This window comes from Carassius gibelio, chromosome B3 (genome assembly GCF_023724105.1).
Source record: "Carassius gibelio isolate Cgi1373 ecotype wild population from Czech Republic chromosome B3, carGib1.2-hapl.c, whole genome shotgun sequence".
In the NCBI taxonomy this organism is placed as follows: Eukaryota; Metazoa; Chordata; class Actinopteri; order Cypriniformes; family Cyprinidae; genus Carassius; species Carassius gibelio.
In genome coordinates, this window is record NC_068398.1 from 10,716,092 (window position 1) to 10,737,747 (window position 21,656).

Consider the following 21,656-nt stretch of genomic DNA (forward strand, 5'->3'; position numbering starts at 1 on the left):
GTTGGCTTCAGCCCCGCGATGCCCTGAACTGAGCAGCTGGTTACTCGCGCAACACTGAACCGAGCTCTCCTTCAGGACGTTTGCGTCCTCCTGCACCCGAACGAACAAATACAAATCGCATTTTAAATAAACATAAGAAAAAGAGCGAAAAGTGAAAGAGCTCAATTCAGCAGCGCGGTGTTCTGGTGTTCAGGGAGCAAGCAGAGACGCGTCTCAAAGTCTTCTTGCTTTTGTACCGACAACAAATACATACTAAATATGTCGAAATACCCGTCTTGGAAAGTGTGTTCGAAAAAGCCTGTAGTTATGCCTTCAGTGAAAGTAAAGAGTTGGAAAGAAATCGGATGCGTATCTTTATAATGGATGCATTTGTCTCTTAAAGTGACCGCGCCTAATTTACTAGCTCTGCTGTCAGTGTCTTTAATGTATGAAAATGAAAGTAAATCAATCACTGCTCTTTATTGAATTACTTAGTAGTTTTAACAAGAATTTATCCAAAGTCAATCCAAAAACCAGATAGAATAGATTATATTGTTTTACTAGTGACTAAAAAAAAAAAACGTTGAAGGTGTCTGAATACATTTTGGTTTGATTGTGTATTTTATTTTACAGTGAAGACTATGCAGTGCTATTTTAAATGAACAAAAACAAACTTAAAAAAATTTAAACTTTGTGTAAATAGCACAAATAAAGAAATAGAATGAACATACAATACAAATATAATATAGGTGGTTGTCTATTTCAATAATACTGTACTTCATCTTGAAAGAATGTCATATGCATTGCATATCATTCAGGACGAATGCATATCTTTTTCAGAGAGCATGTATATTTTTCATGGAGAGCAGGCCTTATGTTTATTTTATAAATACCATTCCATAACAGACTAATGGAAACATTTAGTCAAGTCAACTAAGTTGACTTTGTTCTACTAAAAAAAAACTAGACTAAGACTTAAGACTAGACTAAGACTAAAACTCTTATGATATTTAGTCGACTAAAACTAGACTAAGACTAAAACATTTTAGATGACTAAAATGTGACTAAAACTAAATGGTGTGTTATTCAAAAGACTAAGACTAAGACTAAATCCGAATTTGCTGTCAAAATTAACACTGATTCAAACAACCCGCGGGAACAGTGGAAAAAAGTAGCCTAATTCTTCAGTAAAACTATAGATTTGGCAACACTTGCACAGCGCACTGTTATACAAAAGTAAACATGGAGGACATAAGGTAAGCAATTATGTGTTTTATTTATAGTGTGATCTGCTGCAAAAAGGCAATATGAAAAATAAAGACAAGGACGGGACAAAAGAGAGCAGAGTTTTGAAACTTTTATGACAAGAGCTCTCATGTTTTGCTTTTATACAGCAGAGTTGTCATTGTAATACTTCTGTCACATCAAAGTTCTGACACATCAAACTTCATGGATTACCTTTCACAATTGTCTTAACTTTAGGTATGTAAAATCATTTAAGTGTCTCCAATCAGCGCGGAATTATGACGAATTTCGATCTAGAGTGATGTAAAAGTCAAATGAATTCCGACATGACTAGTCACACTGTGGTCGCATCGCAAAACATCTGACCTGTATCGGATTTAGTACCATATAAGGAAGTGGCACAAATCGAAATTGAAAAGATCAGATTCCATGTGGCTTATGCCGTTCACACTGTCATGACAAAAACAGATCTGAGTCACATGTGAGCAAAAAATCTGATTTGGGTCGTATTTGATTGCAGTGTGAACATAGCCTGTGTTAGCAGAACTGACCTCCAATGGAGTCCATGTCAGAGTCAGACACATGCGTAATGGAAAAACGAGAGACACTAAATCTGGAAATCGGTGGTGCTGGTTTTTCATCTGGAGACGTGACGGGAGAGTTGGGTGGTGTGGCGATCTCTTCAGAACCAGGTTCTGATGTTGAAGGGCTTTGAATCAATGGAAAATCATCTTGCCACTGAAATGACCCACCTGTTTAGAGTGAGAGGCTTGTCAATTGTTACTAAACAAGAGGAAATATCCAGGAATTGTTATTGAACACTCACTTTCTTCTGAGACATTCTGTCCTGGTGATTCCTCAGGGGTAGTGACCCTATTTTGGGGTCGTGGCAGCTCCACCTCTGAAGCCTGGCCAGTGGGTTCTTCATCCACAGGAAAACTATGGTCCCCAAGCTCACCTGTGGGGCTCTCCTGAGTCAATACACAGCAAGACACAGGATGTGAGTCATTTAAGCACTGCGCAAATCAATGTATTGTTCTGAAATTAAAATAGCATGCTTCTAAACGCACTGCCTCAAAACTACAAGATATAATTCTACAAACCTGATCAAACAGAAACACGGTGACATCATCAAAGAATGACACTGCTTTTTTCTTGCTCTCCAGCTCATCGCAGAAGGACTGTGTTAGTAAGGAGGGCATTTTGAGGAGGCTGCGTAGATGGCGTGCACTGCTACGATCGCTCACAACGACTGGCACCACAGGGAACTCTTCATCGCTTTCATCACTCTGCTCCTGTATGTTGTAGCTACAAAGTACTTCATCATACTCATCACTATCCTCTGAATCCTCTTCATCTGCTTCCTCTACATTCCCTAGTGGAGCTGGAACATCTAGGTCTTCTGGCAAGGCTGGAAGAATATTCTCCAAAGATTCATCACGCTTTGGTTTTGAAAGTGCTGAACCTATGGCACCTCTCTCTGCTGAATCTTCCATTTCCACCTTGTTTTCTTCCCTTGGAAGCTCCGGATTGTCCACTTTGTTACTGGCTTCTTGCTCCTCTGCTTGGATTATCTCCCCACTGAATTCTATTATGGTAGAGTCTGAGCCTAATGACTCTGCTGAGGAGAAGTCTCCGGTGTCTCCATTAAACTGCTCCTCCAGACCTGAGGCCTCCTGTGTTGAGGAAGAGCCTTCAGACACTGTGGACGAGTAGCATTCAGAATTTGGTTCCTCTCCAGAGTGATCAGATTCCAGCCCAATACCATCATCTGGAGTTGACTCCTTGGTCAAGCAACCCCCCATCTCTGGAGGAAAGGGCGAAAGCATAGATATCATTGGAACTGATGCAGGTGATGGACAGAGATTTGGGTTTGACTTTTTAAGACACAACTGTTTAACATTAAGGGCAGCACTGTTGTCCTTTGTCACAGATATGCCATTTCTCTTCTCACTCTCCATGCTACGACCTTCTCTCCCAAATGTCTTTTCTGAGCCCTCTTTTTCGGCTTTGAGATCAAAGGCATCATCCTCATCTTGGCGATTGAAGAACATTTGGACCCCTTCACTGGGGCTCTTGTCATTCTCCATGTCATAGTCAGAAAAATAAGCAGAGTCTCTGTACTGATTCCTCTCACCAAGGCTGAACAGCGGTACATGACTGCTAGATGGATGCAGGAGCATTACATTAACATCTTCATCTAGGTCCATATTGAGCAACATGTCACATTCATCTGATTCTACACTAGTGCTAAGGGCTGGATTCCCTTCAAAGTCTTTAAAGATAAACTCTGGGGATTCATTATTCTCTGTGTCATAACCACTGTCTAAGGATTTCGGCTGAATGGACATGTGGTAACTATCAGGGCTGAAGGCCTCACATGGACTGCTGCTAGAGGGAAGATTAATTGTGTCCTCACAGTGTCTGGACCCAGTCTCACTCCGCAGTATTCTATGAGTTAGGTCAATATTGCCCACCTCTGCATACTCCAAGGTATTACCTGCTAAAACTCCAGTGGGTATGTCCATGCGGTCATCGCTGCAGTCATTAATTTCCACTAGACTGATCCTGGAGTTGTTGGGCACCATTCTACTGTCTGTCAAATGGCTACACTCTAAAACTGTTTTAGATAGATCCATAGGGCATGACACGATTTTTACACAAACTTCAGCAGAACCGTCTGTCCCAAGTTTCAGTTTCTGTGCAGGGGATATCCTTGTCTCAAGCAACACGTTTTCTTTAGTCAATACAAGCTCTGATGGAAGAGTTGATGGATTCATTCTGCAGCAACCTCCTGCATGAAAGTCTGATGTGTTGTTTTTTATATGTTTATGAGCAATGTTCTTCTGCTGTGTATGAATAGGCTGACTTTCTGTGACAGAATGACATTTGGAAGATGATTCAACATCCTGAGTACTTTCAGGGCTTAAATGTAGGTATTCACCACCCTCTGAGTCAGCATGAGGTTTACTAGCAGTGGGCATACTATCCAAAGTATCCATGTATGATTGGTCTTTGAGAGAATCGATGGAATTATATGTGCAACTGTTGCTTGTCTTCAACGCTCTTGATTTCAAATTCCCAACTTGAGAAGAGGGTGTTGGGTGACGTAAATCAAGGTATGCATCTCGAAAACCCACAGCTTGAGTACGATCGCTTAAACTGTTGTTGTTTGCTGAGTGGTTGGAGTTCCAATTAGTTAACATGTTCTGAGAAAACAGATCTTCATCATCTTCCGAATCAGCACTCCCCCTGCCCAAAAGAAGGCCATCACCGGCATCAATATCAATGCTCATGTAGTGGGGTTTTGGCACGCTCTTTTCTAAGGGGCCCATCATGTCATAATAGGCCTTATTGGCCATACTTCTTTCTACAGTTCTCTGGTTAGACTCAAGGTATGGGTCACAATGTGCCAAGCTGGGACTGCTAAGAGAGACTGAAACTCCAAGTGGGCTTTCCTTTACCTCCTCGAGTCTATGGCAGAGGCTTCCTGACCCTCTTCTCTGCTGATAAGAATCTGAACCATGCCCTCTTATCAAATGAACAGCTGGCCCTGCTTGAGGTGATTGTTCACACTGTAAATTGTGCCTGTCACTGGAAGAAAAATAGACTTCTGATTGGTTTATCTCTACCGAGGTTGGAACTCTTCTTTGGAGTGGCTCAATGGTTAGGCTACTATCTGAATCATAATCATTACTGTTGGGTTCTTTAGCTGCTGACCAGTAGGAGTTTGGCTGAGACCCAATGGGGCTCTTCCTGCCTGCGGAGGACAAGCTATTGTTGCTGGCTTCAGGTGTTGGGCTGTAATCAAGATTGGTGTCTTCTAAGTTGATGTTGCATTCAACTGGCTCCTCAATGCGGATGTAGTACTCACTACTTACTGAGGGGCTGTGTGCACTTAGCACTGGAACCACACCTGGATGGTCTGACTCATAGTAGGATGGAGAAACCCCAAGAGGGAGGCTCTCACCCTTGCAGCTACCCATGGAATTGCTAAGAGGGTAATACACATCTTGGTAATGGGGATTATTCTTTCCCAGTGGTCCACTAGCTGAAGAGGAGCAGTAGGGCTGCTCCGCTCGTGCCTGCTCCCATTTATACTCAAAGTTGAACCCCTGGCTGGTCTCAGTTACTGTCAATATATCATCCCCATTCTCAGACTGGAAGCTGTCTGCCATAGAGAAGTGTTCAAGTAGAGGAAATGAAGAAGAAGTAGAAGAGGCTACTTCAGGTGCAGGAGTCCTGTGAGAGCTGCTGGAGCCCAGACTTGGCCTGAGAGAGTTCCAGCGCTTCTCAAAGTCCTCCTCAGCATCAGTTGCACCCTTAGCACACAGGTAGCTTAGCAGGAGATGGACTTCCTCCACAACAGGCCTCTGCTCGGGTTGCAGCCAACAGAACTGCAATATCTCATACCTGCTCACACACACGACAGAAAAGCAAATATTTTAGACTAAAAACTAAAATTTATGAGAAACTCCACTGGTTTACTGTAGGGATTAGAATGGAATAGGGGAAAAAACTGTGTTGTTGTATAATTTGCTAATCCCTTCTTAGTGTGGTCTCCCACCCTGCTCCTGGAGAGCTACCATCCTATAGATTTCAGCTCCATCCACACCTGAACCAGCTAATAAAGGTGTTCAGGGTTACATGATAATTACAGGCAGGTGTATTTGAGCAGGGTTGGTAATGAAGTCTGCAGGACAGTAGCTCTAAAGGAGCAAGCCCTGTTGAAAATACAACATATGCTGGTTAGGTATGTTTTGAAGCATGGATGCTGCTTTGAGCTGTTTAAGATGGTCCTTTGCTGCTCATGAACTGGCTTAAGGTGGTCCTTAGCTGGTCATGTGCTGGTCCTAAGCAACTAGTTCCTGTTCAGGACCAGGTTAGTACCAGCTTAATCCAGCTCATGACCAGCTTAAACCAGCACAAACCAGTAGACATGCTTCAAAACATACCTAACCAGCATGTGCTGTTTTTATTTTTATTTTTATTTTTTATAAAATGGGTGGCTGGAGACCCTTGCTCTATTATCAATGCTTTATTATCTTATTGTAATATGGGTAATGGATGCTAGTATGGATGATATCCAGAAACTATTTTTGATGTTTTGAAATATGAACAATTTAGCATGATAGTATCCTTGTGGTCTTAAAGTAGGGTCATTGATTGTTTAGTATCATGTTGGGAATGGAGTGGTATACTTGTACGCATGACTGCTCTTGATTAAATGGACAATGATTGGCGTGTATAGGGGTAAAATTAATGACTGTGTGCTTCCGGGACTGGATAAATGTATGACTGATGGCCTTACAGAGGGGGAAATGAATGATTGACTACACAGGATTTGAGGAGTATTGATTTGTTGGTCCTGCCAAAGGAAATGGAGGCAGGTGGAGGCAACTGTGGTTGGAAGATATTGATTGCTTTACATGTACTTAAAAGCAAAGTGATTGGTGGGTGTGTCTTTGGAGAGGACCACTGATTGGTTTGGATGTGGTCATTGCCATTGGCAGTCGTAAGGGGATGGGTGGCTCATAATGATGATTTGGACTTGTGAGACGACTCACCAGCGTTCACACAGAGGCACTTTCAGCAGGGGCTTTGGCAGTTTGAGCTGCTGTTCCTTTACAGCATATGTTAAAACCTGCCTATCAGTAAAGTGCCTGTAAGGTTGATTACCCAGTTCAAACAACTCCCATATCGTCACACCAAGTGACCTGCAGAGTGAAAAAAATAAAATAAAATTTAGAACACAGAAACATAAGACTCAGCAAAATGTCTGTTGGTCTAAAATGTATTTAAAGTACAAAAAGTCTGGAGCTTTATTTTCTCCTTATAGCCTATTGTATGTCACAGGGCAGAGGTTCTCAAGCTTTTTTTGTTGATTATGCCTTTTAATTCCAAAGTTTGTAGGAATTTTCACAGAATTGAGCAATATACTTCAGGATATAGTACGCTGCAAATTTTTATTATAATTGTCACCTTTATGAAAGGTGCTGAGCTTTGTGTTTTGTGCTTAAGCTTGTCAAATTCTTGAAGAACATGTCTGTCTCCACTTGAATAAGTTCTGCATGCTAGTTCTGCGTTCATCATTTGCAAAATTAGTAACATCCTGATTGTAATACTATTGTTCATCTTTGCACTCAGGTTATGTTTTAGTGAAAATATCACTGCATATTTTATATATACGTTTATCCTCCTGTAAAAAATTATACAAAAAAATTTAATAAAATAGAGATTGCAATTTAATACAAAGGCTGATAACCCCTGTTATTTCTCACCAGACGTTGCTGGACTTGGTTTGGTCCACTACTAAGAGATTGCCATGGACTTCATCAATAAGTTCTGGGGCAATCCAGCGTAGAGGAACCCATATTTGATCTGCTGTCACATAATAGTCATCCTAACAAAGGGAAAGGATGCACTGATATTTAGTAAAAAGTAATACTGAGACAACATCAAAATAATAGCGTGAGCATGGCTGCTAATGCTAAAAATAAAAGCCTTCATAGACTCACCTTGTATTTGCTGTGGCTGAGGCCATAGTCTCCAATTTTGACTGCCAGCTCTGAAGTCAACAGGCAGTTCCTTAGGGCCAGGTCACTGAGAACAGAACAGAGTGGAGCAATGTTTGCATCATTTATAGTTCCTGTCATTGGCAAACTTTCATTACAAAGGAAGTCACCTCACATTTTCTTCATTGGTGACACAAATAATTGATGATGTGTGTTGAGCAAGGGGTTTTCCCCCAGCAACAAAATCACTGATGCTGGAGTCTGTGACATGTACTCAGGCAGCACCAGGATATTGTTGCCAGGAGACACCAGAGCTGGACGTCCAGTGAGCGGTGGGGTGAAAAATAACAGAGACAATCAATATGCAAGGGAAAGGCCAAAGGTTAGTGTATCCTCACCTGTGAATGTAATTGTGTTTGTGAAGATACAGAAGACCAGAAGCAATCTCGCATGCCATCCGCTGAAGAATCAAAGGGTCAGGGGTCATTGAGTCTGCTGCCCGACAGCTACGGAGGTATCCTTTAACATCTCCCTGTATTGAGTAAACAGCATTCTTAAGTACAGCAGGAATGCTAATTTTTGTTATAGTGAGCAACTGTAATTCTGGTACCACTGTACAGTTTGTAACTGTGCAAATGCACAATTTCTAATATGACCAGCAGAGGGAGCATTAAGCTGTTCAATTAACCCTATGCTAAGCTCCATCCCCCTAGGATGCTCAGACCAGCTGGTAGCGGTCAGTGAACAGCACGTTTTTTAGTTAAATGTGCTCATAAATTCAATGTTATTATTTTCTGTCTCGGAATGAAACAAAGCAATGCTGTTTTTCCTAATTACATGTTGAATGATGCCATATAGTGATTAAACTACTCAAACTGGGAATTCAGAATCAAGATACACCACCATCTAAAAAAAATCCTCATTTGATAAGCTGTTTTTAACATTATGACAACATCCTCCTTATGGTACTGTTAAATCTTTAATTATCATTACTCATAGTAAACTACCCAAAGCCACAGATTCTCCATAGACTTACATTAGAAAAGAACAAAAGTCTGATTATACTCTATGGCGATATAGTTGCTAAGCTCAGATTGGTCAACATTTTTAAGGGCGTGGCTTAAAGAAGGGTCAATTGAACAGCACAGCCACTTGGACTCAAAAACTCATGCGGTTTGTAGTTTCTTGCTCTCAAAACTATACTAAGTAAATAAAGGGGATGCTATTTCAATACATTGTGTAATAATGGATATAGTGTAAAAATGGCACTTCATGTCAAGAGGATTGTTGACTGCTAGTATAGAATCTAATTGGACCAACTCAGAGTATGTACTGAAGTGAAGATGGTGAGCGAAGCAGCTGGTACTCAGTGGCTTACCAGCGGGCAGTGCTCCATAACCAGCAGGTAGGGTGTGACTTCTGAACACTGGGACAGACACTGCAGGAGGGCTGGATGCTGGAGCACCCTGTGGGATTCACACACTCAGACATCAAAACACTGCTCACATGAGAAACCGTTTAGTTACACATTATAAATAAGAGCTATCATTAATGTTGCTTCCCTTTGTGCCTCCAAATTAGATGTACTGACAAAAAAAAAAAATATTTTAGCATACAGCATAAGATGAGTAAAAAAAATTAGGGAGTAACAAGAATTGTAACAAAAAATGGGTAAGAGAGAAAGGAAAGGTGTGTACCAGTAAGGCTGGACCTCTTCCAGGAAGTGCATCTGCTCCTGTACACTGGCACTGGCCTTTAGCTCCTTAACCACCACCTGTGTGGTACTGAGTCCAGCATTCACCTCGCCCAGCAAAACCTGAAAGCCAGTCCAAACCGCACATTAACAGGGCTCACACCTGCCGCTTGTGAAACTGACAGCCCCGGTTTAAAAAGAGTGGACACTTGGTGTGCAATTAAAATTAAACCGTTTGTATAATGGTAGCTCATAAAGAGATTACGGTAACATAATGCGTACACTGTACTGTGTATAAATTCAGCCTTGAGAGTACGGTACTCAAAAAACATTGCTATTTTCTCAGCACCAAATTACCGTCAGTTATAAAAGGGCTCACCTTGCCAAACCAGCCCTGTCCCATTTCTTTGATGTAGAGGAGGCTGTGGCGTCCAAGATCTGTAGACTTCAGCTGCTGAACTGAGGGAAACAGAGAGACAATACACATTCAGAATTGGCGTATAAATGGATGAGCAATATCCAGGGAGGCACACCCACAAGAACCATGGTTATCTCAAACTACCGCATGGAGGATTTAAAATTAAAGAAATTTGTCACAAAAATTTAGACAACTTTAGTCCCACCTTGAACCATCATAATTCTTCAGATAAGCTTGGATGTTGAATATAAGGACGAAGAGTGGCTTTCTTTGTCTGGCAATTAACCATATAATGAAGGTGCCGTTCTTCTCCAGTTCTCCATGTTTCCATTCACACGCCAGGGGTTTAACCCTCCAAGCCCTCGAACAGCTGAGAAAGCAGCCCTGTCTGTCTACCTTCCCAGAGACAGAGCGCATCTCCTCGCGCTGAGATACTGCATCCCACAACATTCCCATAATACACACCGCTGGAGCTCACAGCTGGAGCCAACTCAACTTGAAGCTGCGGTAAACCAAGGGGCTTCTGCTGAGATCGGTGTTTAAAGTGCCAAGTGTCCCAACAGGATCTGGACGTCTGTCCGCAGCACAGCTCGGCACATGCCAAATGCGTCTGCTCACTCAAGCAATGCCATGAGCACATAATAACCCTCGCTCCTCTGCCCCCTTCCCTCTGTCTGTTTCAGAGACTATGGGGCAATTGTAAACAAATAAAGCACTGTGAGCAGCAGAAAGACCTCTGTCATTAACACGAGCCCCCCACACACCTCCTCCTGCGCTACCAGCAGGTCTCACAGTGTGCGTGTGTGCGCCTCACAGACCCATCCCTGTATTAATGCACTAAACTGTTCTCCTCCTCTGCAGCGTTCCAGAAGCTTCTCATTCCAGCCCCTCACACTCCCCGCCACAGTTACATTGTGGCTTTTGTCCACAGAGCAGCAGCGCCTGGTACCCCCGTACCAGCCAAAGACACACAGCCCATTCTCTGCCGCTCAAAGCCAGGATTGTCACAGCATTGACCCCCCCATTCCTGACACAACTATCTCTCTTTTCTTCAGCAGACTTGAACTGGCCTTTTATATGATTTCTGTGGAATCTGTGAGTTGTGCATTCCTGTCCCACTCCTGGCATTCCCAGAGCAGCCCTGGGCCATGTTAAAAATGCATTAAAACGCAGCATATTTGCACGAGAAAGTCCAGGCTGGTCTACGATTGCACACTGACTAGAAGAGAAATTCTACTTAATGTGTCGACAAAAGACTTCATACAGAGTAAAATTGCCAACTTAAATGGATAAGGGGATTTCACATGTGTTAAGATGAGTTATATTATGTGAACTTCCAATTTGGAAGAGAAAATACTGTACATCAAATTTTGTGATTTGGTGATATATGTATGATTCTGGTGTTGATTCTGGTATGAAACTACTGTAGCATGGTACTTAAACAGGGTTGCGTAATAACAGTATTTACTAGATTTTTTTTATTTATTTTTTTTGAGGCCGATACGGATACGATTTTAGGGAGTAAAAAAATATCGATAACGATATATCGGCCAATATTTTTTGTGCATAATATACTTGTTCAGTGGTCACGGATGATCTCACTGTTCAAATTATATTACAGTTTTTGACCCATGGATCAGATACTTTTTTTGGATCAGCAAGAAAAGAACAATTATTCAGTTTAACTTGGTTTCCATTTATTACTTAAAGCGAAGTACTTCTTTGATACCACAGCAAAAACTACTAGATTAACTAAGAAAGTTTAAAATAATTAAAGAGACAAGAGAACTGTTTTGTTGTTTGATGGTCATTAATGAAAGCAGCAGTATTTATAGGCCGCTGTCCCTTTAAGACCTGATGCACGGCTCTGATATAATGATACACATGACATATCCCATTTCTTTCTCAGCTATTTTCATTTACTTGAGACATAACTGTGTTTACCTGAATAATTGTCGAGATGGGTATTTTGACATAATTTTATGTGTATGTGTCTGTTCAGAAGATTCAGTTCGGTGTTCGTGCGCTATCTGAAACACATGTGCGTGATTCATGTAAATGCAGCTGTGCGCCTAGAAAACTGTGTGCGAGTAACAAAGTTCCCTTTTCTCTCTGGAATTGTTTAAAATTCACTTGCGTGTGTAAATATGAGCAAATGATAAACTTATACTCTATTATGGTTAAACTTTGCAATTAATTTGCGGATTGCATGGTTGACATTTATTAATCTTTAATTCAATTTAATTAATTTTAAACTTTATTCCGTTGAAGTTTAATTTCACTTCGGAACATTCATTCATGGATCTGTGCTCCTTTGTCTTCACACAAGTGTGAAGTATGTCAGAAAATGTCTTTAAATTAAAATTAAAGTATCTTTGGAATAATTGATCTACTGTATAATGGAAAAAGTTACTAATATTTAATTTAAAGAAAAGCAGTCCTATCAATTCCCAAAGGACAAAATTAAATCCCGCATTAAGAAACGATTTCACACAGATGTATATCTCAACAGGGAGGAACAGAAGATCACAATTTCCATTTCATGTCGACTTTATATTGGGATGTATGCATTTACTATTATATAAAGTGACATAGTGTTATACACTGTAGGATTTGTTCCCATAGCTCAACAACTGGTCAAGCATGGTGCTAGTAATGACAAGATTGTTGGTTCAGTTCCCATGGTTTCTGAACTCTGTTCCTCGAGGTCTACTGTCCTGCAGAGTTTAGCTTCAACCCTAAACAACCAGCAAATCAAGGTTATTATAGACAGGTGAGTTTGATGAAGGTTAACTCTGCAGGACAGTGGACCTTGAGGGCCGGAGCTGAGAAATCTGCATTAAACGCTCTATAAGCTGCTTTGAATAAAAGTCACAGCTTCATGAATAAGCACAAAGAAAATGTCTGCAGTAGGCATTTTAGGGCCATAAATGTGATCCCCTCTTTCTCTGATTCTCCCTGCTCAACCTCTTCCAGACTGAAGCTTATGTCGCAGTCAATGAAAACCTGTGAATGTAGTTTGGGAGGTGAAAAAACACCAGGAACCAGTCAAGTGTTCATTTCTGGCTCTTTGCATTAATACAACAAGAGGGGGAGGATGGAAAGGGAGCGTTTTAACCATGACCGAGGCCTTCTCAACGAGGGACTCAGTGCTACCCTCTCCCTCTGCAACACCTGGACCAATCACATGGCTGTAACCACGGGCGACGAACAGTCCAGAGGCTATTGGCTGGCTCCTAAAACTCTTTTGTCCAATCCGTGCCTGTGTTTCAAGCCAGCATCCCGCTGTCTCCCTCACCCTCCCCTGATGCGCTACGCAGACAAGAGAGCGTGAGTCATAGGGAGAAAACCTGACTTGCACGGCTTCTTCCACCTCCAGATTCCACACAGTCAGCCACCGAGTGACTGGATTTGACTTGATGCAAAATCAACTGTAGTAGATTCAGTAGATTTTTATCAATTCTGAAGAACCTGTTAATGTTGTCAGCCTGTGTAAAACTTGCTGCCATTGTGGCCAGGCATTTTGAGCGGTTGCCAGGGTGTTCCTATGTAGCTGGTAAGGTTTTCTGCATTGGTTTGCAGTTTATCGGGTGTCCTAAGTGGTTACTAGGTGGTAATAGAGGTCATTCTGCTTCTATATGGACATGTATTTTGTTAGGATATATTTAGAATGTGTGTGATATATATATGCTTTTAACCATTTTAATATGCTGATTTGCTACTCAAGAAACATTTTTGATTATTATTATCATTGTTGAGACTGTAATAATTTTTTTTGGGATTTTTTTTTATGGAAGTAAAGTTCAAAAGAAGAGCTTTTTTTAGCTTTTTTTGCCTGTATCATAACAGGACAGTACCTAGACAGGAAGGGAATTATCCGCGAGCTGGGACTCAATCTCTAGATGCCCGAATATATTGGGGCTGACATAGAAATCTTTTATAACCTTACTGTCTTTACTGTCACTTTTGATCAATATAATGCAGTCTTGCTGAATGCATTTCTTTCAAAAAAACTTTTCTAGATAGGTAATGTGTTTTACAAAACTTTCAACCTCAAATATGTGCATAAGCCTTTGTTGGTTGCCTTGGAAAGCACTACTAAGAAATCAATAACTTGTAAAGAGATGAAAATGTACAGCTGATTTGGTTTTGGGACACATCTGTTTCATATCTGTTTTAATATTGCTGTTAAAAACATCTTAATTTCCATCTGTACTCTCCAGTGCTTCCATGCATTGATAACTTCCTTCCCTTTCTGCAGCCCAGTTCACATGCATCCATCATGCCAGGAGTCCTCTGGGCCTGTCTCACACGCATTATGCAACTGACAAACGTGTGTTCTGTTTCCAGAGACGGTTCGCTCTCCACCCCTCTTTGCACTGTGAGAACATAAACAAGGCCACTGCTCTTTTTCCGGAACCATCCGTTCACAATGGGCATAGTCCTGTTGTTTACCCTTCCTGTCACAAGGCCATTAGGAATGTGAGGGACACACATCAGCATAGTGTGGCACTTCACTTCCTGTATTGTTTATTAATGAAACAATGCAACCAGCATTGCAATGTGTTACAGTGATGTACTCTAAACACCACAGTTAACACAGGCAGTGTTAAATCAGCATCTAAATCATGTTTTCCATTAAAAACATGCCTCCTAATGATTGCCACCATGAATCACATGACCAGCACGCATTCAATATCCCTTTCATTGCTTGGCATTTTCTAAACATGGAGAAAAAAAATCTTTGCATTATTCAAAACACCTCCTTTTGTGAATAATAAATAAATAATGACAAACCGTGCAGATTCTTACATGACTTGCTAGGCTGTTTGGACACAGGTAGTGAAACCTCCGTGAGGGGCAGGATATAAACCTCGGGGTCATTCTGAGAGCTGGGGGAGGCTAAAGTGGAAAGGTCAGCTCGGCCTTCTTCCCCCTCCGTATTTTCAAACTCCTGCAGGGAACAAAAGCACACAGAAACTTCGAATAAATGCTTTCTATTGTAATATATTTTCAAATGCAATTTATTCCTGTGATGCAAAGCAGAAGTTTCAGCATCGTTACTTGCAGTCTGCAGTCTTATATCAGTTCTAGTGCTTTATGCATACTGTGAAATTAATATGAAATTTGAATGGTCTCTTTTGTCACAGCGTGATGGCTGATGAAAGCCTCTAATGTGGGATTTTCTTTGTTGTGAATGCTGGATGCCACATTTCGGAAATTAGGCAATCATATGCTTGGACCCAATAACCTATCCAGCTCCCACAGCTCCACATGTTGGCTCATATTCGCACATTATGACTATTGTTGAGCATCTGTGTTGGGGAATTGTTGTACTGAATCTGTGCCATAACCAGCATGAATTCAATTCCTGTATTTGTTCCGAATTTGGATTTGGGTAGTAAACAGGGTGCAGAACTACTTTGCATTTGAAGTAAGTAATATTATATATTAATAACCAGTAGTCTTAATTAATTATATTTAGCATGTGTAAGTTGTACAGCACTAAAGCACTAAATGAAAGCTTCTAGGAATGGCTTTTTACCGTTTCTTACTAGTAATTCATAGTTTTTACATGCAAAAAAAAAAAAAAACATACATTTGACAGCATTTTACTTTAAATTACATAAATTACAGGGTTAAAACATTACATTTTTATTCACTGTACATGTTAAGGTGAAAAAACACTATAAGGCCTGCTGTATCATATTCAAAGCACAAATAACATGATCAAAACTTCGCAGTACATGATCCACATCTGTTTGATAGTTTATACTTTTTAGCAAGTGAAAGGCCTTTTATTGTCATTGTAAAAAATGCCCTCCTTCAGGTTGTGGCTTTTGAGAAACATTTATTAGTTCATCTCTCAATCATCATTGCATTGCATTAAACTACACCCGCAATAAAAACCACAGAGCTTTGATCATAAAAGCAAGCATTTCAATTTCATCTTGCTAAGATATATTATAAGGAGATATAAAGTGACATCTGATATTTATATGCATTTTATGCAAGTAGCCTGTTATACTCATAAAATATCTTTGATTTGCATTACCTTTACAAACTGAAATCATAATTGCATAGTTAAATATCAGCAACTGCACCAAATGTTTTAGAAGAGTTCATATGTAAACCCCTTTAAGTGCCTTTTGATATTGAACATTTTTGTTTACTGTATGTTATTTCACTTCAATGTCAATACAAATAATCATTAAAGTGAAATTACCAAAAACTACAAATAGGAACCTGATAAAATGCTTATTTTACAGGAAAATCTTTTAAATGAATTTAGATTGAATTTTTCAGGATTTAGAGGGGTTAACAAATTTTTGAACACATTTGAAGTTCGTGGTAGTTAGTTAGTAGGTAACCAGTACTGTTGTTGACAGAGAGTTGTGGAAGCAGTTGTGAGCATCTGTTGTGTGACTGTAATGAAAATTATGTAATGAAATTCCAAATTGCTATTAGCTTTGGCCAATACAATTATCTTCCTGCAAGCCAGTTCTTCACTTATGAATATTGTCCATGACTAGAAGCCCTGTCTTTACTTATAATAGAGCATTCTCTCTGCCTGCATATCCTCATAAACATGTCGGGGTTTTTTTTTGTGTGCAATGGACAACATCTCTTATCTGCTGGATTTATTGAGGAAGGGAAAAAAACATCCATTTCTTTATTTTTCAGGAATGGGACTAGCTTCCTGTATAATACAGTGGCATGCGATAGTTTGGGAACCCCGTGCAGAATCTCTGAAAATGTGAAAAATGTTTACAAAACAAGAGAGATCATACAAAATGCATGTTATTTTTTATTTAGTACTGTCCTGAGTAAGATATTTATAAAATGTAGTCTTCCTTCTCCACGTTGAATGTAAAACAGCTGTAAGAGCAGATCTAGACTGAACTGTATCTGCTAATGTGGCGTATATCATCGGGAGTGGGATGTGGCTCAGAGGCAAATTGATGCAATATCATTTAAATCCACTTGAGGGTGCAAAGTAATTTACTTAATTCACACAGTCCATCTAAATATTTCATACTTCAATGTGTTATTCATGCATTATGTGTGCATTACTAAAGTGCTAACAGGACATATTTGAATTGGAGGCAGCAGTTTATCTTTATTCAACAGCAGTTGATAAAAACTTTAACCTGAAGTGAGCTATTGGTTTTCTTGCTTTATGTGCATGCTGGGATAAAGAGGATAAGATGAGAGGCTGGGAAATGCTGACCTGCTTCTCTCTACTGTACCATTTGTGCTTACAGATATTCATTATATTTGCTCTGAAACATAGTGAGAGACATGGCAGCATCTATCATTACTTATAAAGTTTGTGGTTTTTAAGAAAATAATATTTGTATTCAGGACAGATGCATTAATTTGATGCATGTCTGTTTCAAATAAATGGTGTTCTTTTTAACTTTATACAAAATGATTTTTCAAAATTGCAAATAAAACAAAGATTATTGCTGTACATTTTAGAAGATAATATCCCTACTTCCATTTGCATGATTCATCCGATGTATTACTTACATTTCTTTGTAATTAATGGTGAAATTTACTACCGATTTCTAAGTAAAAAACTGGTAACACTTTATTTTAAGTTGTGTTTGTTACATATGTTAAATGTACTTACTATTGTAATAGCAATAAATTATATGTTATTACCTGCAAGTAAACCTAAAATAAGTCCTAGCCCTAACCATATAGTAAGTACAAAACACGTAGTTCATTAATATTTCTCAAATCTTAAATATATAATTACACTGTAAAAAGGACACCTTAAAATAAAGTGCAAGCCAAAATTGTTTCTAAACAGATTTTATTTTTTTTCCCAGTGCATATTAATCCTGGAAAAAAAACACATTAATGGTTTACACAAAAATATGTTTTCAATATTTTAATTGTAATAATATTTCACAGTGTTATGCTATTTATTATGTTACGTGGTTGTGATATAAATAAATTCAGCCTTGGTGAGTTTAAAATATTTTTTTTCTTGTTATGGGTACATGTATTAGGTATTTATAATTTTTTTTTTTTTTTTTTTTGTGTCTCATTTCTCATTTCAGCTTGTCTATTTAACAGTACAGTAAGTAAATAATCTTATATAGTACATTTTAATACAATTTGTTTTAATACATGCCAATACAATTTTGATGAGTCTGACTCTGAGAGAAGGACAGTCTGTTCAATCTTACATCTTAAGAAGACAGCATGACAGATTGATCATAATGAACTCTTACTCCACCTCATCTAATAAGAGACTATTTTCAGTGTAGTTGTGGTATCTATCAGCAGGGTCTAACTGTTTAAGAGATCTAGTCAAATCTACTCTGGCAAATGTACTGACATACAGATAGTAGAGAGTATTCAGTTTGATTTTGGCCCGGGATGTTCGACCACCATGGACTGCAGCCATACAGTCAGACTCTTCTCAACAAATGCACAATAAGAAGCCCAAGCATCTTGATGAAAAGTACGCCAGTGTAAAGCAGCCAACTCATTTCAATTAGACTCCAGCAATGGTTGTAGCTCACTCACTGCACTGCGCTGGGGAGCGAGGGCTGTTTTCCATTCAGGAAGAGCAGCTGTCTCACTCCATCAGCAGCGTGTGTGTGAAAGAGGGGCTGGGGCTCGTACACAATCTCTAAAGAGGCTTTAGTCACATTTAATACCAACACGACTGTGAAATCTGGATGGAGAGATGTGGTCTGGCCCCACATGCAGCAATGCCATGCACTCTTTGGTAATGTCAGTTAAATCTACACTTCTTTGTTTCTGTTCGGTTACTGAGCAATATTTGAGAGATTTAGTCAGCTAAAATATGCTATGGAATGGGTTTTGTGGTACATGCACCATTTAAAATTAAATTGCCTTTTAAATGTCAATTCAGGTCCTGAATACCGTATTGGTTTTGTATATAAATAATAATATTAGATCAGATTAGATCAGATTAAATTTATTCATTATATTAGCAGCTGAGATCAAACTGTATTAACAATATATATATTTTGATTAATTTATTAGTTCAAATTAGGCACAACAGTAATGTGTGCAAATTATGTTGTCCATTATATTATATTATATTATATTATATTATATTATATTAATAAATATAAATATTATATTATATATCAATAATTTCCCATTTCAGTGTATTATACATATCAGTGAATGAATATTTTGCTTAATTTATTAGCAATAAGTAGTCAAAATTAGACCTTATTATATTATATTATATTATATTATATTATATTATATTATATTATATTATATTATATTATATTATATTATATTATATTATATTATTCAGGAGCTATACTATTGCGCATTTTATTCTGAAAAATGATATTCTACAAGTCTAAGTGTTATTTATATAAACATTTAAATTAATTAATTAGTCAAAATCAATGGTGCATTTTATTTTGTTTGCAATTCCTGGACTTATGAAAGTTCCCTGTTGTGGGAAGTATCTATCTAAGTAGCTACAATTGTGTTAAGGTTTACTACATAGGCACAGTCAGGCCTATAATACACCCTCACTATCACTTTTGTTTGGTTGTCACATTTAGGTTTAGAATGAACTAATGTGAATTCTTCATGCAGGCAGTTACATGCTTATAATATGTCTTATCGAGAAAGAGCAAGTAAGGCAAGAAAATCCTACACAACAACAAATATAACAGCAATCTCAACCATGTTTTCCATTGCCTTCCTCCAGGTCAGTCTATATGGGTCAGCTTGTTTTCTCTCTGAACGGCCATACAAACATGGACAGACTTTCCACAGGGTGGCATCCCTGTGATTTCCGCAGAACACCAAATGCCGTGCTAATTATCTGCGCCACTGTGACTTCCTGGACTAGAAGCACTTTCACAGTCTGCCACAGACAGCCCAGTGTGGGACAGACATGGACAAACCATCCACCCACTCACAGTCACTTAGAGCAGACGATCCTATTAAAAACAGGCAGTCCATGAACACGGATTTACAGCAGCTTATTCACGGCCTGTATCTGTGTGCTGCGATGCTTCCTCTGATGTGCCATTCTCCCACTGCTGCAGTGCATGTGCACATAAACAGCTCGCTTATTCTGATCCATTAATCCTCAACTGTGTGTGCCAAACTAAATCTGATAACAACTTATCCCTCTGTCCCCGTCTGTTCATATCTCTGTCAAACATCCATGTTCCCTTCTAATTTTCGTTCTTGCTGAGCAAAGCCTATTTCTATTAGGCAGAGTCTTCAGCCACCTGAGCTGAATCGACCCATGCATCAGAGCCGTGCTGGGTTTACATGTGCCATACTTCACAAAGAAATGCTATGGCTCTGTTCCTAAACCGTTTGAGCTGCAGTGCTGCCTAAATGGGCAGCGATCTTATAATGCAGCATCCTGACTGAAATGAAAGCCATGCATTTGTTGTTGTTGTTGTTTATTTATTTGTCTCCATATACTGGATAAACAATACAGTTTGGGAGTTTGGTATCAGTGAGATTTGTAAATGTTTTTTCTCTTATGCTTACCAAGGCTGCATTTATTTCATCACAAATACAGTAAAATGGTAATAGTGTGAAATATTATTATAATTAAAAAGAACTGTTTTTATTTTAATACATTTTGTTAACATAAAGCTGAATTTTCAGCATCATGTCTCCAGTCTTCAGTGTCACATGATCTTTGAGAGATCATTGTAATATGCAGATTTGCTGCCCAAGAAACATTAGTTATAATAGTGCTGCTTAAAAATGTTGTGGAAACTATAATAGATTTTCAGACGTTTAAAAGTGTTTGTTTGAAATATAAGCATTTTGTGACCTTGTAAGTGTCTTCACTGTAACTTTTGAATGATTGAATGTGTCCATGCTGTATACAAGTATTCATATCTTTAAAAATAAAAATAAAATAAAATCTTACTGGCCTCAAACTTTTTATTGTAGTGTACACTGGCTGATTTTTTATTCTACATACTTTGAAAACATTCATACGAATAACACTTTTAAAGGTAATCTTTAGAAAATCCCAATATGAATCCATTTTCATTAGTGTTGTGATGCCTAAATTCAATCGTAGCATTTAAAATGAGTTATTGTAGTTTTTACTGTTTTACTGTTTTTTTTCTGTATCCAAACCAAAGGGTTAATAGTTTTCATTTCTCTCATAGCATCAAAGTAATTATCATCCAGGATTTTGATATCAGTGCATCTGCAGTCTCTACAGTATTATTTTTTTTTTATCAGTGAATTTATCTTGCTTTGTCCACCATCTTCACTGAGACTGCCATCTCCACAAAGGATACACGCAATACTGCTTGAGATTTTGACTTCAGCAAGAAATCTTTAGAGACAAGATCCTGCCAACCTTTCAAACAGCTTTGGATCAGGAAATGCTGTCTAAGGAAGAATCTGACAAGGTTTTGGACACAGTCTATAAAAAAACACAGTCACTAGTCAGACTAATTGTGCTATGATGCTTCAGTCTAACAGATTGTTTCATTTGTCTTCAGGTTAGCATGGGTTTGAAGAATACACAGTTCAGAAGTAGATAAAACATAAACTGGGCAGAAGAAAATGGAGACTTTAAACCTTGAAGTAAAAAGGAACGCAAAGACATTTGTGTTTTGCAGAAGAAGAAGAAAAAAGTGCTGAAGATTGACGTTTTCTTTGTGAGGCTCTGTTGGTACATGTGTACATGACTAGAAAGACAAATCCAACCTAACAGGCTGAATGACATGGTGAAAAAAAACAAGGCGAAATCAAACAAAAATGATAATACTGTAGGTTGTTGTAAAAATGACTATGTGAA

General features: G+C 38.9%; 1 protein-coding gene across 3 annotated transcripts in view; it reads right to left on the reverse strand.

Annotated features, from left to right (window-relative positions):
- LOC127953279 (serine/threonine-protein kinase LMTK1) overlaps window positions 1-21,656 on the reverse strand; it is a 45,778-nt gene that overhangs the window by 3,374 nt on the left and 20,748 nt on the right. For 2 of the 3 annotated variants that reach the window (XM_052552313.1, XM_052552315.1), the window contains exons 3-13: window positions 14,648-14,804; window positions 9,812-9,891; window positions 9,437-9,555; window positions 9,118-9,205; window positions 8,138-8,271; window positions 7,743-7,827; window positions 7,506-7,627; window positions 6,792-6,941; window positions 2,328-5,637; window positions 2,051-2,195; window positions 1,776-1,976 (exon numbers count right to left, since the gene is read on the reverse strand). In XM_052552313.1, coding sequence (XP_052408273.1) covers window positions 1,776-1,976; window positions 2,051-2,195; window positions 2,328-5,637; window positions 6,792-6,941; window positions 7,506-7,627; window positions 7,743-7,827; window positions 8,138-8,271; window positions 9,118-9,205; window positions 9,437-9,555; window positions 9,812-9,891; window positions 14,648-14,804 — 4,591 coding nt within the window. The remainder of the gene's footprint in view (window positions 1-1,775; window positions 1,977-2,050; window positions 2,196-2,327; window positions 5,638-6,791; window positions 6,942-7,505; window positions 7,628-7,742; window positions 7,828-8,137; window positions 8,272-9,117; window positions 9,206-9,436; window positions 9,556-9,811; window positions 9,892-14,647; window positions 14,805-21,656) is intronic. The other variant, XM_052552314.1, reaches the window with a different exon arrangement.